Source organism: Equus asinus, chromosome 15 (assembly GCF_041296235.1).
Source record: "Equus asinus isolate D_3611 breed Donkey chromosome 15, EquAss-T2T_v2, whole genome shotgun sequence".
NCBI classification, from domain to species: Eukaryota; Metazoa; Chordata; class Mammalia; order Perissodactyla; family Equidae; genus Equus; species Equus asinus.
This window is the reverse complement of record NC_091804.1, coordinates 32,009,769-32,028,624: the sequence shown is the minus strand read 5'-3', so window position 1 is coordinate 32,028,624 and position 18,856 is coordinate 32,009,769. Positions and strand designations below refer to the sequence as shown.

At 38.6% G+C, this 18,856-nt stretch overlaps 1 protein-coding gene across 1 annotated transcript in view; it reads right to left on the bottom strand.

Moving 5' to 3' along the window:
* TOP1 (DNA topoisomerase I) overlaps nt 1-18,856 on the bottom strand; it is an 85,399-nt gene that overhangs the window by 31,225 nt on the left and 35,318 nt on the right. The window contains exons 4-8 of the mRNA XM_014845952.3: nt 12,345-12,468; nt 10,926-10,981; nt 8,029-8,124; nt 6,944-7,019; nt 3,309-3,415 (exon numbers count right to left, since the gene is read on the bottom strand). Coding sequence (XP_014701438.3) covers nt 3,309-3,415; nt 6,944-7,019; nt 8,029-8,124; nt 10,926-10,981; nt 12,345-12,468 — 459 coding nt within the window. The remainder of the gene's footprint in view (nt 1-3,308; nt 3,416-6,943; nt 7,020-8,028; nt 8,125-10,925; nt 10,982-12,344; nt 12,469-18,856) is intronic.

Here is an 18,856-nt window from a genome sequence, read left to right as displayed (position 1 = left end):
TTTCTTATCACTATTACTGATTGTATAGGTAAGTCCTGGTCTTTCAACACTAATTCCTTACTTTATATCCTAACTCCTTATAGCATTTTATCTTTGCTAAAAGAAACTTAAAACTCTATATAAAGTCACACCTAACACCAGCAACAAACTACCCAGTTTCTAGGTCTTTTGGTGAAGAATCTGTTTAGAATAAACATGGGGCTTACATTCCAACAGGTCAGCTCTGACACAAAAGTGTTCTTAAGGCAGAGCTGAAACCCTATACAGCTATAATCAGGAAAAGTTAAAAACCAGGGTATCTGTGTTAAACAGGTTTTCATGGGTGAGCCTGAGCATACTGCCATCACTTATTAACATTATTTCTATGGGGAAAATGTGATACAGTAAAGAAACCCAGAGGAACCTGGACCATTTTCCCATTCCCACAATTACTGAAGAGAGGGAGCTGAGGATCAAAATTTGCTTGCTTGTTCGTTTGTTTTTGGCAGGATGAACATACCTGCAGACTCAAGGGGGAAGCAAAAGATCTGCACATTTGCCAAGCTAGTAAAGTGTGTAATTCTCTTAGTGGGATACCCAGAGGAATATTTGTAAAAGTGAGAGTATCTGTCATTTAAGTTCCCTGCCATTTAAGTTCCCTCAGTAGGCCATGAGTGGCAGTCACTGAGGACTGGACCACTGACTTCAGAGTATAATAGGCAGCCTATAGTGACAGAAGAAAAGGGCAAGCCATCAGTTAAGAGGCTAATCATTCTTGTTCTCTACTTCTGAAAACTTAGTGTACCATCAACCATTGTGTTTAAGAATGCAAAACACTGAATAGTCAGACTTGAGAAAAGCATGCATTGGAGGCTGTAGCAAAGACTGCTTACCCCCAAGCCAACCATCTTGGACTAAATACTAACCAGGCCCTCCTAAACCAAAACAAGAATAAAAACCAAAGGTCACAGCCTCTCAGAATTAACGTGCGGCAACAGTGACAAGGATTTCAACCACAGAAGCAAAATTAGGCTATTAGACCCTTCAAGGGTACCTAACTCCACACACAAGGCTAGACCAGGACAAGAGTACCTCTGCTTCAAGGCCCAGCAAGAGCCAAGGCTCCAAAGGAAGGGGGAAGATAGCAGAGAGCTACTGATGACAAGGAAATGAACTTGTTCATTCAACCGAACACTTAAAGAGCACCCACCACAGAACCCTGAGAAACACAACAGACTGATGAATTACCAACTCATCATTCTCTTGACTCTCAATAATAACCCCTGACCTATACAATCACTTCATTTTATCTTAAAAAAGCACTTTACTAAAGGTCATAAAAAACTTTTCAATAGTCTGTCACTGAAAACCTTTGATTAGCTTCAAAGAAAAAATGAAATAAAAATGAGAAAAATAAAAACACATATTCTTTTGTTTTCTGACTCTGACCTCTGGAAAGGCCCAGGATTCCTCTGCTCTATGGTTTTCCTTTTAACCCCACATATGTTCACACCAACAACGCTGATCACACAGCTTTGCTGAGCATTTCTGCCACTGCAGCTCTGCTCCTCCCAGCCACCTCCCTGGTCACTGATCTTTCCCCTTTCCTCAGAGGTGTTGGGGACATTACCGTTCTCAATTATAAAAGCCATAGAGTAGATGCATACAAATTGGTCTGGAAGTCTACACACCAAACCATGAATAGTGGCTACCTCAAAGCTGGAAAGAAAAATGGGAATGAGAGAAAGAGGTAAAGCGGACTGTCATTTTTTCCTAACTTGTATACCTCTGGATCATTTGAATTTTTTAAACATAAATACAAATCATGTATTACTGGTGTAATAAATAACACGTTTATTTCCAAATTCTAAACACCAAAAACTTATTAAATAGAAAAAATAAAAATTTCCCACCGAAACACTTCTCAAAGTTAACTATTGCTAAACTGTCCTTCATAAAGACTGTCTGAATCTTTCCTCCCATAGTGAAGGTGAATGCCTGTTTTCTCATATTCACAACCCTATATATTTTGATACTTATTAGTCTTTCCCAACCTGAGAGACATTAAACAAAAAGACATAACAGTTAAAAATAAAAAGATCTGGGGGCCCGCCCCATGGCCCAGTGGTTAAGTTCACACGCTCTGCTTCAGCAGCCCAGGGTTTCACGGGTTCGAATCCTGGGTGGGGACATGGCACAGCTCATTAAGCCATGCTGAGGCGGCATCCTACATACCACAACTAGAAGGACCCACAACTGAAAATACACAACTACGTATCGGGGGCTTTGGGAGAAAAAGGAAAGAAAAAAAAAATCTTTAAAAAAAAATAGGAAGATCTGGGTAATTAGGTGTTCATTTACTATTTTTCTTTGCATCTTTGATTACTTGTGAAGTTGACCATATTTTAAGATGTTTACTAATCATTTATTTTTTCTAATGAATTGCCTGTTCCTCACTTTCTATCAGACTGTTCCTTTAATTTTTTTTTTTTTAAAGATTGGCACCTGAGCTAACAACTCTTGCCAATCTTTTTTTTTTTTCTTTTTTCTCCCCAAATCCCCCCAGTACATAGTTGTATATTTTAGTTGTGGGTCCTTCTAGTTGTGGCATGTGGGACACCACCTCAACATGGCCTAATGAGCAGTGCCATGTCCATGCCCAGGATCTGAACCCTGGGCTGCTGAAGCCGAACACGTGAACTTAACCACTCGGCCATAGGGCTGGCCCCCCTATTTTTTTAAAAGACCTTTTTTAATATTAGGAAGCTTAGCCCTTTATATTGCAAATATTTTCCCTTAAGAATTCTTTTAAATGGCATGAGTTTGTTTGCCATATAGAGCATTTTAATTTTGATGTATCAAATTTATAAATCTTTTCCTTATGGCTCTGGTTGTAAGTCTTGCTTCAAAGGGTCTTCAGTATTCTACAATTATAAAAATACTCGCTCAGGTTTTCCTGTGGAGGTTGTTTTTTAAAATAAATAGGCAGTTTTCCCAACATGATTTATTAATCCATCTTTTCCCTAACGTTTTAAATGCAATTTTCTTTATATGCCTAACTCCCACATATACACAGGTCTACTTCTATAGTTCATTCTGATCAATAGGGTGGGACCTAGTTTTGAGACCTATAGGCTGAGAGTTAGTTAATGCTTTTCACTAGGACCCACAAAACTTATTTCAGAATGTTATTTAGAGAGATTCTTATAAGTACTTCCTTCCTTCCCCAAATATCAGACTATTAATTTTAATAACTCAATAGTCTTGCTTAATTAGGTTGTGAAATAAGAGTTGACATTTTAACTTTTAACCCAGTGCTGAGATGTTACCATTTCCACTTCTGCTCCTCTTCTTTCTTCGGCTTCTTTTTCTTGCTATCTGGCTCAGGAACTTTTTTATCTTTATCTTTATTCTTGGGTTTTTTCAATTTACCATCCTACAAAGAAACATGATGAGAAAGGACTTAAATAAGGACCAACCACATTTCTAGAAGTAGTTTTGGGGGGGCATTAGGAAGAAAAACTGGAATCACGGAATGTTAGAACTGGGGAGGTTCTCAGGTCCAATCCTCTCAATTTAACAGATGAATAAAAATTTACTGGTTCTCTTCTCTACAGCAGTATTTCCCAAAACTCCCTGACAAATGACATTATCTGAGAATGTAGTTAAAAACACTCATTCTTCAGGGGAAGAGGTTGGGAAACTGTATTTTTTTTAGCCTAAAGGGAGTTTGGGAAAGCACTATTATAGAGACTAATCCCAGTGTATTATCCTCACTTACTTTTAAATCTACTCATCTTTAAATCTCTTTTAACACCATCAAATAATGCATATAGGGGGCTTTGTATTAGATATTTAATACACAATTTGAAAGGAAATTTCTGATTGAGTCTAACGGTATACCTTCTATCACTGATGTTTGCAAAGTCACAAAGCAGTAAGCAAGTACTTGGGAGGGCCTAAAATGACTACCAATTCCTAAGGTGGTATTTCTTTATGGCTCTTCTTTGAACTGTGACCCTAGACTAGCTGTCACAGTGGCACAAAAAAAGAACATCAAACATAAACAAGTGCAATTCACCAAAATAGGAGATAAACCTCAAAACACACAGACAGACAAAAATGTACTATTCAACAGATGGGGGTCCCACTCAATAGAAGCCAACCTCTTTTGAAGAGTATTTTCCTTTGTCCTAACTATTCAAGAAGATTTAAGTCTTTATTCAGTAAGCTTTATATAGCTATGAAACGTGGTTTTTGAGTCATCTTAATCAATTACAAAATAGAAGAATTTGAAAAAACTTCATAGTTTGGTTTGACCTCTTCCAGTTACAACCAAGGAAACTCTGAAACAGAGGTTTTGTCACTTGCTCAAGGTCATACAGCTACTATTGACCATGACGTGAGCCCACGTTTACCAGAAAAATAACAGAATGTGACTCATAGGAATGACTGGACTAAATAAACATTCCAGGACTACATGATAGAATGGCAATCAAGATAAACTCAGGGTCTTTAAGTAAATGACCTTTGGGGTAGAAGGAAGGGGAAAGACTACAACACCACATGTATTTTAAAATAGGAATGGAGAATATAAACGTGTAAGTATGTTTGGGAGGAGAAAGTACTAGAGGATCATATTAACTCAGACAGTGTTTACTCTTTAGGCTGAAACTCACCACAGGAAAGGGAAATGTTTTTCAGTTAAGACATTCTCTGAACAGCTTCTGAACAGGCATGCAGATGGTCCTATCAGGAAACTACTGGCTACACTGTATGTTTTCAAGCCTCAAAATGGGATAAGCAGTCACTGAGAGACTCCAGAACAATTCCCAGAAATTAAAAAAACCACAACCAGCAAGTAAGGTTTAATGACCAATCCTGCCATCTGGGGTCCTTGCCATAATAAGACCGTATTAATTCAGTCTTTCAGCTTGCATTTTTTTTCACCCCTGGGAGGGAGAGGGTTGCTAAAGAGAAAAATAAAAAAGTGAAATCAACTGTTCTTTCTTCCCAATGGTTTAAGTTATTATTATTACTAACCTCTTCCAAACTCAGAGTTTTTACAAAAATGCAACCTAAGCATAAAAGTGATACAGAAAGCATGAAGAGCAGAAATCTTACATTTCTGACCAGTCTATAAATAATCTACATGAAAGTGGAGTGACTATCATAATCATTACTCAACATTTCACTCTCAAATCCTTGAATGAGCTCTCATAAACTTGAACTTCTGCCAAGAACAGACTAGTTGTCAGAAAACCTACAGTTCTCTAAATCCAGGACCTGAACATTTCTCTCTGACTCACCTACTCATTAATATTCTTAGTATGAATTCATTAAAGACCCCTCTTGTGCAGTTAAGGATAAGCAAAGTCCTACAGGAGGCAGGATAACATGATAGCCAGTGTGCTGTTCTGGAATCAGACTGCATGGAATCAAATCCCAGCTTTACTACTTAGTAGCTGTGTGACCTAAGGCAAATCATTCAATCTCTCTATACCTAAGTTTCTCTATCTATAAAATGGGATAATAGTAGCAATATTTATCTATAAGGGTTGTTGTAAGGATTAAATAAAACATTGTAAGGATTAAATAAAATGATATAAAAGCATGAAGAATAGTGCCTGGCATACAGTAAGCACCTATTACATTTAATTTTCTAAATTTATTAAATTTAATTTTAATTACTAGTATTATTCTTACTACTGCTATGACAGATTATGCTTTTTTTTTTAAGATTGGCCCTGGGCTAACATCTATTGCCAATCTTCCTCTTTTTTTTTTTTTTGCTTCCCCTCTCCCCCAAAGCCCCAGCACATAGGTGTATATCCTAATTGAAAGTCATTCTAGCTCTTCTCTATGGGATGCTGTCAAAGCATGGCTTAACGAGCAGTACGCAGGTCCACACCCAGGATCCAAACCAGGGAACCCTGGGCCACCAAAGCGGAGCACGCAAACTTTAACCACTCGGCCACGGGGCTGGCCCAAATTACTCTCCTAAGATTCACTGCCCCTTACTATCACTATCTTTACTGCTCATACTTCAAGTTATCAACTTTATACTTGTGAATCCATTTTGCTCAAGACAGTGGCTAACTTCAAACATAGCCTAAGAGCTAAGAACTCACTCAACCCCTTCTCCTCTTCAGAGAGTACAAGATTAAGATCTCTGAGAATTTCTGACATCATCTTGAATTATTTCCTAACAATTCTTTAGTATAAGAAATAAAAAGTATCAAAAGAAGGAACCATATTATTGTATTTTAAAATCTACCACAAGCATCAAATAGAACCCTTAGAAAAGCACTTAAATTGAACTGAGATTTTTAAAAAGGTTATAAGTCAGGAGAAAAAATGGAGGAAGAACATGTGTGTTCCAGACAGAGGGAACAGCATGTACTACATAAAGCTCTGAAGCACAAAAGAATCTGGTGTGGAAAAGAAGCAAAGAAGGTCAGTTTGGCTGGACAAGGTAAATCAGAGAAGAGGAACAAAATACAGGGGCCAGATTGGGTGGAGTTGTGGTAAAGAGCTTGGATTTCATCCCATGTCCGAGGGGTACCCATTAAAGGACTTTAAATAGGGATAGTTACCCAAAGTGAGTGACAAGCAAGCTTTGTTAGGTATGAGAGCACTAAAAAACATTCTTAGAGAAAACTCTTCTGAGTTGTAAGCCAAAATATGATTTCTTGTTAACACTTCCTCTGTATCTATGAAGACAGCATAGTTTCTCCAAGAACGTCAGTTGGCAGCATAGTTATGGATAGACACCCAGGAAGGCTAAGAGAGATCTTAAAACCAATGGTGCCATAGCCACTGCTACACATGTAAGAGTTCTTCTCAGTGTTTCCTCTACAATGGACCAATAAATTCCTAAAACCCAACTGCCTTCATAAGTTGTTTTATGGAAAACTCTCTATTTCAAACTCAAGCCCCAGAGGGCCTAAATCTCTTTACTAACCTCTTCTTCTTCTAGTTTTCGTTTCTTCTCTTTCTTGATATCTTCTGTTTTAATTTTCTTAGGTTTATAATCAGCACTAGAAAGGGGAACATAAATATGCAGTTAACACAACTGTGACTCAGTAGTTCTCACCAATAGGACTAGGACCTCCAAACTCCTCTTGGAAGTCTCCACAGCAGGCATGGCTGCTATTATTCTTGGCTGGGCATTCTACAGTCAAGAATAGGAATGGAGAAAGTAAAGAAGGCCAGACCAAAGACCAATAGTTATAGCCCTATCTAGGACAAAACAAACAACTTTATACTACACACAGGCCTGGAAGGGAAGTGGAGTAGAGAGATACATACAGAAATAGACACCACTAGAAGACAGAAATCTGGGAACCAAATGTACAGTGCAACAATGGCTACCACAAAGTAATAAATGGCTGGAAAGAGGAGGAAAGCAGTTCTGCATGAATACAAATGAGTTCACTAAGTATTTCCCTGCTCCCTTTCTACCCACTTTCTACCATAAAATAAACCGTTTGTAGATTCCTGGAGCATAATAAGCTATACAAGACTGAAATTAATGAACAGAATTTAACCTCACTGATTGAATCTGAGAAAGAGGTACATATAAGCCCCAAAAAACTGTCCTAAGTATGAGCAATTTTATTACTTCTATACACTGAAACTTCACTTAGAATGTATTGACAGGCACAGATCCTAGGAGAAATTGCTTTAACAGTGAAAACTTATCTGTGGTAGGTGACGATAAACTTAAAGTAACTTAAATAACTTAAATATTCTTCATGAATTCTGTATTACTGGAAATTTCTACAATAAATATGCATTACCCTTCTAATAAGAAAAATGTAAATATATATTTTCCATTTAACCCTGAGGTATACCACTTACCTGCTTAGCAAACCCTGCTTTTCATAATTCAAAGAGAAATCAGCTGCCCAGTCCATTAATCCCAAATCCCAAATGGGTAAAAGTCAATTAATGCAGTTTTCTATGTATTGTAGAGATATACATCACATTGACTCCTTAAAAAACTCCTTTTTGTTTTCAGAAATCAAAGTAATAAGAAATACTCACTCGTCTTCATCTCGAGGTCTCTTTAATGCTTTTATTTCCTCTTTAGGAGGGGCAAAATAGCCATCATCTTCAGGTTCATCTTTAATTCGTGGTGGACTAAAGAGAAAAAATTGCTAGTTAATGAGCGTTGGAACATCTACATTATACTAGGCAATCCAAAGTAGGGATAAATGATCTCACTGAGAAGCAGCTAATAAAAAAGTAACAACATACATTTGTACCTGTTATAAAGGTTTCCCATGAGCACATTTTCTTACTTAATTCTCACTACAATCCTGTGAAGTAGACAGTATTGTTCTCATTTTACAGATGAACAGGCAACATCAAGGCTCGGGATCAGGACTCCTTACTCTCAGTCAGTATTCTTTCCCACTCTATCTTAGCTGCCTTTGCCAGCATGACCCAAACCACAACAGAAACAAACCTAAACTGTTTCCTCACCTTATACAGGGGATCTATTATGTATCTGACCCCATGAATGATCTGAACTGATTATTCTAGTGCTCCAAAAGCTAAAATATAGCTTTTACAAGGAAGAGAATAAAAATTTATTCCCCAAACTTGGTACCTTAAAGTTCTAAGGGAAAATAACATTAGTTACATGGGAAAATAACCAAGCTAACATTAAAACAAAAGAAGTGTACTTGCTAAATGAGAGGCCTAGAACAAAATAAAGTCATTTTAAGCCAAATGTATTCATTGTTCAATTTCCTCCTTTGGTTTACACAGAAGAGTGCTTTGCCCTAGTTTTTGTTAAGATTTTGCATGAATATAAAAAGATGATTCTGGAGGCCAGCCCCATGGCCAAGTGGTTAAATTTGCACACTCCGCTTTGGCGGCCCAGGGTTTTGCAGGTTCGGATCCTGGGCGCGGACATGGCACCGCTCATTAGGCCATGCTGAGGCAGCGTCCCATGTGCCACAACTAGAAGCACCCACAAGTAAAATATACAACTATGTACTGGGGGGATTTGGGGAGAAAAAGCAAGGAAAAAAAAAGATTGGCAACAGTTGTTAGCTCAGGTGCCAATCTTTAAAAACCTGATTCTGTTAGACAACTATCTTGAATAAAAAAGAGGAACGAACAAGTTAAAAAACGTAAGACCAGCAATCACCATAGCCTTGAGATGTTCCCTGGCCTGGCATGTCTTGTCAGAACCTCATTACTCAGAGTCAGAAGCACCTACAGAGTTAACTAACTCAGCAGAGGGAATGGCCTCCTGACACAAAGCCACCCATCTCTAAGGGGTTGAAGGGATAAGCATCCAGATTCGGTTGCCAAAGAAAGTCAGGATATTCATGGGGTTTCAATGCCACCACCCTCTACCCTCCAAGCATACTGGATTCCCTTGCTTGCAACAGAATTGGAATGTTTAAAGAGATCAGCTTTCATTCCTTATTTTTGCACACTGCCCAAATGCCAACCTCTATACCTGTAGTTGGTTCCCCCCTACCATGGAAATCACTGACATAGCCCCAACGGTCCAAAATTTCCAAAAGCTTTGCACCAGAAGGAAAGAAACACTGTCATCTACCCAACTAGTTAAGTAAACACTAGATCCTGGTATTGTCGTGGGTGAAGTTAAAAAAACATGGGAAGGGTTATTAGGCCTGGAGGAAGAATTTCTAAAACAATTTACCAGAAAACTGTGTTTCATCCAGTAAAGCATCTCGATTCTCTAGAAAGACACACATGCAAACTAGCAAGCAGACCAGCAAAGTGCATACAGAGACCACTGCCTCAAAGGGTCTGCTCCTCATCTTCTAACCCAGAAAGTCTGAAACTGAATCCAGAACTACACACCAAGTCCAGCCAGTCTATTCAAATCTTATTAGTTTAATAAAAGTCCCAGGTGGTCTCTTGACAGAAAGTCACTCTGTGCTCAGTCACTTTATCTAAGAAATCAGAATGCCTAGGGCAGCCTACAGCTCTAATGCTTCTCGAATTGTATTATTCTGCATTCCTAGAATAGTTACAAAACACGCCTGAAGAGGGCATCTGCTTCTCTGGTTTACAAGACCCAGAGTACACGGAACAATTTTCAAAAATGTTCTCAAACAAAACTGAAAGTTCAAAGTGTCAAGGAAGCAAAATTCTCAAAACACTTTGTCCTAGTCAATAATGCAAACACTTCCAACAACTTCTAGTAAATCCAGTCTGTCATTCAGTGGAGTGAGTGAGAAAATATGATCATAAACTTCTAGTTTTTTTAAACTACAGGGAACCTTCAGGCTTACTTTAGGGAGTTGAGGCTGATGAGGAAAACAATCAAAATGGCAAAAATAGTAAGAGAAAAGTGACCTCTAGATGGTGTGCATTTTCCTCTCCTATTAGAAAAGAGATCATGTATTTCCACTCAAATCTAGATCTATTCCTAAAACGTAGATCAAGTAAGCTTCTATATATGAGCCTCTGAATATTACTGAGGAAGAATTCAAAGTAGGGGTTTTTCAGGAACCTTCATAATTACCACTAACTGAGTATGGAGTTTCTTTTTGAGGTGATGAAAATATTCTGAAATTAGATAGTGGGTAGTGGAGAGGTTGTATAATCTTGTGAATATACTAAAGCCCAATAAACTGTATACTTTAAAAGGGTGAATTTTATGGTATGTAAATTATATCTCAAATTTTAAAAATCTCTTCCTGTCAACCATCTCCACTCAAAGTAGCCTTCTAGAAAATGTGCTTGTCGGTCTCACTAAACGGCTTATTTTAGGGAGTCTAGAAACACTCAAGTCGGCTTAGCCCAAGTTGTCTCACTGCCGACTTCCCTGGAAACCTGCAGGTGGCCAGGTCAGTGTGTTTTAGGTATGTGCAAACAACACTAGAACACAGGCAGCTGGACTGATGGGCACCCACAGAGAAAGAGAAGCCAAGGAAGCAGAGGAGTCTTACCTAGAGAAGCCATTTTCCTTTTCTTTCTTTATTTTGGCATCCCCAGAGGCTCTAACCTGAAAGGTAAAATAACAGGAACTGATTAGTACCTTGAAAGGACTAAATTTAAAGAAGCCTCTCTCTTATTTGAAAATATTTGGCCTCAACTCTTGGGGCATCTTGATCCCAGAGTGACTCTTCTATTAGCAAAACTGAACAGGTAAACTAAAGGTCTTGACATCTTTCTAAGACTCCTTTTTCACAATTCTTCAGAGTGAACCGCCCAATTTACTGAGAAATGTTTCCCTTCAAAATGGTGGCTTTTTACCTTCAAATAATGGCAGGTCCCCCTCCCTCAATAAATATACTCTACTTCTCAAGGATTTGCCCTTGGCAGTGCAGAGAGACAATAAAAAGCAAAACAAAAAAGCATAGTCTATTTCCTGCCTTCTCTGATGTAGCCAAAGTATATTCAACATTCCCCCTCCTTCAAATTCCCAGACACTCTAGGTCTTTCAAAAGTCTTCACACATACACACACACAAATATACAGAGAGTATCTCTGGAAGAATAAAAAAATAGTCAGTATATGGGGCCAGCTCAGTGATGTAGTGGTTAAGTTTGCATGCTCCACTTCAGCAGCCCAGGGCTCACGGGTTTGGATCCTGGGCACAGATCTACACACTGCTCATTAAGGCATGCTGTGGCGGCATCATGCATGCAAAAAATAGAGGAAGACTAGCACAGATGTTAGCTAAGGGATAATCTTCCTCAAGCAAAAAAAAAAAAAAAAGAAAGAATAGTGGCTGCTTCCAGAAGGGAAAGATGGAGGACAGGGAGTCAGGGTGAAAGGAAGATGTGTTTTTCACTGTATTTCCCTATTTCATATTGTCTCAATTAACCAGGTACCAATATTACTTTTTCAGAAAGTAAAATAAAAACAATTTTGTTAAAGTCTATGCACAGTACTACTCATTTGCAGCCAGATAAGCCTAGCCACTTTTAGAATACTTGTACTGGTTATGCTAGAACCAAAAGACAAAGGGCACCAGCATCACTAAATTTTCACTCAGGACGCAGCTTTATTCAACAGAGGACCAGTGTGTCCTTAGGTCATCTCCTAAAAAGAGAATTAATTTCCCCCATGAAAGACAAGTGACATTTCCAGAAACCCTACAATCTCAATTTATGCATTTGCCAAATAAAGTAAGATAATGACATGGACAGATTTGGTACTGTGAAATACAGTGGCAAAGGGCTTTGGTTTTCATAGTTTAAGACTAAAGGTGGTGGCTCCAAAGTCTCCTGACAGAGACCTTTTCACTCAAAGACCAAGGGATCTTACTATGCAATGAAGGTACTTTCATTACCTGCTTTTAAAGGTAAACAAATGAAAAGTATACCCCACAATTTTTCCTTCCCCACTGGAAAATTCGGTACCTTTTCTTCCTTTCGTTTTTCCTTGTCTCTGTCTTTGTGTTTATCTTTATGCTTTTCTGAACTTCCATCTTTGTGTTTGGTTTTCTCCTTCTCTTTGTGTTTTTTTTCAGAATCTTTATGTTCACTGTGAAAAATAAGACACACACAGAGTTAGCCCAGAGTAGGGACCACAAAGGTTTACTTGACAAGATCAACTCACAAGATACCCTAAGATAACACCAACCATGGAAACTTAGAATGCTCTAAATAAACAGTCCTGACAAAAGGTTCAAGTAGAGGCTCTAGGCTACATCAGACTTTATCTTGTTTGATGTTTTTATTTTTTCGAAGGAGCAAAGGAACCAAATACAGAAACAACAGTCATTCTAAACATACCAGGACATTTTTTTTCAAGTGACTAAGAATATATAGCAAGCTCACAACATTCTACCAGCAAAAACTACAATGAAAGCTCCAACTTGAGCATTCACATGTGATGTGAGGGAGTAAATCAAACAATTCACCAAAAATGCATTTGGTAGCTCTGTGCCAGACTGGAGACATATCGCACATGTAGCCAAGCCAGGGCTTTGTGCAGTGAACAACCCAACACAATGGATGTTTCCTGCTCACTTTAACTAGGAGAAGCTAGTCACTTCTAGAGGGAGCTTCTAAGTCTTGCTTGGTCCTTTCTCACAATAAGAAAAGATCCATCAAAAAAGAAAGGGCATGTCCTGTGCTAAACGTTTAAAAGCCATGGCTTTAAAGTGGTTTGTGGACATACTGGTAGCACTGTAAAAAGGCATTGTTCCTCTGGAAAACAAAATATGACAATACAAAGCAAGAGCCATTAAAATGTTCATACCCTGGAAATTTCTCTTTGGGAAATAACATTACATAAAGATATTCATTTTGATGCTTCCTATAACAAAAAGCAAATAAGAACAAACAAAAAGCCATCAAGAAAGTAGATACCTTAGTGAGTAACAAAAAGAGGAAACTGTAATATATCAAATTACGTAGCTTTTATGCTATAATTTATGAGTCCTACAAACATACATGGAAAATGTTTATAACATAAATGGAAAAAAGGACTACAGAAAATGAGTGCAACTATATAAAAATATGCATGTGGACAAAGAATAAAGAAGCAATAAGCAAAAATTACAAGCTGGAGTTTAAGGTGGCAGGACACCGGATGACTGTTTTCTTGAACACACTGGGGAGGCTGTTCAGGAACCTCGCTCACTGCACCAACCAATATATTCCACAAGTTAACAAAAGGCAGTTTGAATTCAAGTGCTTTGAACTGAGCGTCCACGCCAGACACAGAACAGCTGACACGGACAGTCAGACCTACAGGCAGCATCAGCTCTTGCCTTTCCCACCATAGACTGTATTTCCCGTTTGTCACATTTAGCACCTTCAGCCCAGAAAAAATAGCCTAAAGAGCTCATTGCTGGTAAAAATCTACATCCATCCCATGAAGTTTGTTCTAAACAGATTTAGCCAGCATACTTGGCTACATCAAAGCCCAAAAAGGGAGAAACAAGTCATGGCAACCAGTTAGGACAGAGCCACAGAACTTTGATCAGGAGAGATGTCACACACATCTCTGTGCATAAAAAGAGCCCCAACTTGAGATAAGAGTTTGGGTAATAAATAAGTAGAAACGCTATGAAATCTAGCCAGGAGGGCGGGGCGACTAGTAGAAACAAGACTACAGGTTTAGGGAAGATCCAGGAACTATCACAGATGGGAAAAAAACAATGCCCACTTTTCCTTGTTTATACACTCTTCCATGTTGCTCTCATTAGGTTGTTATTTAGACGTGCCACACATTGAAGTAACAAGTTTCTACATGAGCAAACTTTTCTTTTCTTTTCTTTTGAATACAGATGTTCACAGCAACTTTATTGATGACAGCCAAAAACAAACCAGATGTCTTTCCATAGGCCAACGGCTAAACAAACTATCGTACTTCCATACCATGGAATACTATTATACTATTCAGCAATAAAAAGGAACAAACTATTAAAATAGGCAATGACTTGGATGAATCTCCAGGGAATTATGCCATGTGAAAAAAGTCAATCCCCACAAAATTATATATTGTATGATTCCATTATATTACATTTTGTTTTTACTTTTTACAACTTTTTAAAAATTTTATTTTATTGAGGTCATAAGAGTTTATAACATTGTGAAATTTCAGTTGTACATTCTTCTTTGTGAGTCACCATGTGAATGTGCCCCTTTACCCCTTATACCCAGCCCCTGACCCCTTTCTCCTCTGGTAACCACTAATCTGTTCTCTTTTTCAATGTCGCAAACTTCTTTTTAACTCATGAGGGCTGAGCCTAGTTTCAGTGTGCTTAGAGGCACATGGGGACCAAGTTTTCCCACCATGCTTTTTACTCTCAGCATCATTATCATGTCACTCTCTACTCAATGTGTTCTCATAATCTGTTTTTATTTACGAGAATGAAATTATGAAATGCAATGTTTTATCAGAAAATTTATCCTTTACTTTGTACAGAAATGGCTCCCAACTGCATTAACACTCTTACTTCCAGTTCTCAGTAATTTCTCCAGCTTTAGAATGACTGGGAAAATATCAAAGTTGCCAAGATTGCAACTGATTCCTCAGGAATTTACACATATGAAATCATAGGCACATGATTTTGATATTATCAGCAAAATGTTTGCGCTTACTATTCCATTATACAAGCACTGCAGTTTTTGGTTTTGTTTTGATGTGTTTTAACATTAACTTAAGAGGAATTAATGGTCATCTACACAAGTTTTTGCCTAAAAGCAAAAAGTCTGGATCAATTACAACCATAATATTGATGGATGAACATACTTTTCCCTCCCAAAGTAAGGGAAAAAAAGCTACTTGCTAAGCAAGCATTGTACTTGCTGTTTCCACATACATTATTTCACTCAGACCTCACCACACTCCTGTGAGGTAGGTTTTACTATCCCCTTAAACTGATTTAGAAACAGAGGAGCTAGTGGTTCAAGGTCTTATTCAAAGTTACTGTGTGAGACGTGAAGCTGGGATTTAAACTCAGTATTTCCATTGCCAAGTTCAGAGCACCTACCACTAAATCAGTATCATTATATTTCCATGAAATTGATACCTAACACTTAAGGTAAATTGGTGTTAGAGACAAAGGCATGGCCAGTCTGAGATTTGATATATAAGCTCAAAACTTTATTTTACCATCAAAGTAGATACTTTCTAGAATAGAGATCTTGGATATTTGAAATGATCAAACCTTTAGGATAGCTGCTTCTCATTGTGTCTTGCCATGAAACTATGGCTGATTCAGGAATCTAATTAGGAACACTTTATCTTCCTTTATGTTCTACCTTCCCCTCTTGTTCTCTTTTTCAATAAAAGCAATTCTTAGAATATTAGACTGTTTCACTAGAAAACTGGCTTTCTGGCCTTTTGGCAATCACAGCATGGGCACACAGCCCTCCAGTTTTCAGCTTTGCTGTTCATTATCACACACACCAAACAGAGATCAGGCCAAAAAAAAAAAAAAAATCAACAAATGACAAGGCAATGCGACAGTACCCAGGCTACCCCAGGAAAGTGAAAAAAGTCAATGATACTTCCTGTGCCTGCTAATCAGAGAAAAATCTGTTCAGGAAACTCAAAGTTCCTGCTAGAGTAGTAACTCCTTTGTAGGTCATAATCACAAAGACCAGAATGACATGAAACTATCAACTTGACTTTCCAAAAGAAACTCACCCTCCTCTATTCCCAACAGTTCAGATGTAAGAGAGCAGGTTTGGATTTTTATACTAAGTGAGCTCAGATGATTCGGGGTTAAGGACATCTTATGGTACAAGGCAGTCCATTGGGGACTGTTAGAAATCAGGGTTTGTGGAGCCCTTTTAGGCCTCTGAACATAATGCTAATATCTTATCCTTGTCAGGTGCTGTTCCTGTCCCTACCGCCAGAAATAGAGAGCAGAGTACCAAGAGTCTTACCCCATCATCCATAACCCCCACACAGGGCAGGAGTACTGACAGAGAGCAAGGCCCAGTGTCAGTCTTTCCTAGGAATCTACCTGAAATAAGCAGCAAATGCACTTGGGGGACAAAGTCCTGTGATAAAGAAGCATGTCTAAGGCTGTGCCATGGAAGTTAGAAGCAGGATTTGGCCAGTAGTAGAAAACAGAGCCAATCTGGGATCAGTTAGGCTGACTCATCGTCATTCAAGATTTCCTAACATGTACCTCTTTTTCCAAAAGGCTTAGAACTAGTTTGACCTTCATGGTGGCTTAAATAGTAGCACCTTTTCCACTGATCATGAGATGATGGAAATTCTGACCAGTGCATAAGAGGAGTTCATATGTTGACTGTCATTTTTCAGAGACGTTACCCTTGTCTTTATACTGATCCTGCTATTTTCACATACACAATAGATATAATATGTCAAATTTACAAAATAGGCTTTAAATACAACTGAAGGCTACAATACTGGCCAGTTCAGAGGCTGGAGAACACATGATTGAGATATTGAAGAAATTTCAGTGGGGCTAAATAAGAAAAATAAACTGGAAGAAAGGCTTAATACTGACCACTATAGTAAGGAACCCAAAGATCTGAAGAACAAATATATTTTAAGAATCAGTTTAGTCTGGGATACACTGAAGGCCAAAATACAGACAGTAGCTAGCATTCCTAGAATCTCTGTAATGGTCACACTTTTGGATGAAATATGAATTTCATCATCAGGAACACTGAGAGAGAAAACACCAATTATTGGCTATGCACAGAAGCTGACTTCTTGGCTCAGGGCTCATGTTTGTCTGAGGATAAGATCCACCACAACAGCAGAGCTTGGACAAGCAAAATTCAGTGCCAAAGAGAACAAATGGAAAGATTCAAAGCCACTACTCCAGAGTGTTCATGCCTGTCTTATGCTTCAATTAGCTAAATTTCACTAAGGAAAAAAGCAATCTACACTATTTTTAAAGTGATGATGGTGAAACCGTTAGTCTGTGACTCTTGCTAGAGCCAAGCAGACAGCAGAGAAGCTTGACGAGGGTTCCTCCAAGGCACTTAGAAAATGGGTAGGAGAAAGGGTGGAAGTAGGGGGATGGCAGTTGGAAGCTAGGAGAGAAAAGTATTTTCCTGCTGCCTCAAGAAGGCATTTGCTGCCTCTGTAGAAAAAAAAAAATCTGTGTCTGACATTCTGGGAAGCTAGGATGTTGGGCAAAGGAAACAATTTAAATCTGTTAAAGAAAACAAAAACAACGGTCTGTCCTCTATCACCAATAAAAACATTTAACAGATACTTGAACAGCACTAAGTGCCAGACACTCTTCTAAGCAATTTAGCCCCCATTACAAAACTCTGAGATGAATACTAACATCTCCATTGTACAGATGTGGAAATGGAGACACAGAAAGGTTAAGTAACTCACCCACAAAAACACATCTAATGAGAAATAACTAGGATTTAAACTCAAGTGGTCTGGCTCTGGATTCGCGTACTTGACCACTCTTGTTACATTACTTCCAAAGAAAGCAAAAAGGAAACACTGGTAGGGGTAAAAAGGAGGCTCTTTATCTTCTGACAATAGGACTTAGATACTAACGGCTAAGGGAACAAACTCATCCCAGCTACTTGCCCACTCCTTAAGGCAGCAGACCTCTGCAGGGTGCATCCAATGGAATCATAGCAGATTCCTATGGGAGACCCTAGAGAGGTTCAAAGCTGTGTGGAAAGAGGAAATCCATGGCCCCTTCAAGGAAAGCAGACAATTAAAGTTTAAAATATATTTGTTAAATAAAAAATTCTAGGTAAACTCAAAAGTTGCCTCTGGGAGGACTGGCCCAGTGGCACAGTGCTTAAGTTCACTGGCTCCACTTCAGTGGTCAGGGGTTTGCAGGTTCGGATCCTGGGCGCAGACCTAGCACCGTTCACCAAGCCAAGTTGTGGCAGCATCCCACAAAAAATGGAGGAAGACTGGAAAGACTGGCACAGGTGTTAGTGCAGTGACAATCTTCCTCAAGCAAAAAGAGGAGCATTGGCAGCAGATGTTAGCTCAGGGCCAATCTTCCTCACAAAAAAAAAGTTGTCTCTGGGAAAAGAACGCAGCAGCCAGTTTCTAAAAGGCTCTAAGAAATGAACATTTCTTAACGCTCACCACCATTAAGGGTTACTAAACAAAATCACAAGAATTATCAAACTCTGAGTTGAATGGAATCTTAGAAATTATTTAATCCTTTGTTTGCAGGCCAGAGAGGATAAAGGGATGCACCCAAAGATACCAAAGCCAATACATATTCTGAACTCCCATTTCTCTCCTAAGTTCCTTATCTCTATTAATAAGGTAAACATCCACCCAGTTATCCAAGCTAGGAAACTTTTTTCTTAGACCCCTCCTGCCATTTATGGCTAAGTCCTATATCTCACTTTCTCAACTATTTTCAATGGCTTCTTGCTCCCTTTAGAACCAAGACCCAACTTCTTGAAATTGCATTTAACAGTTATTCCTCGAGCCA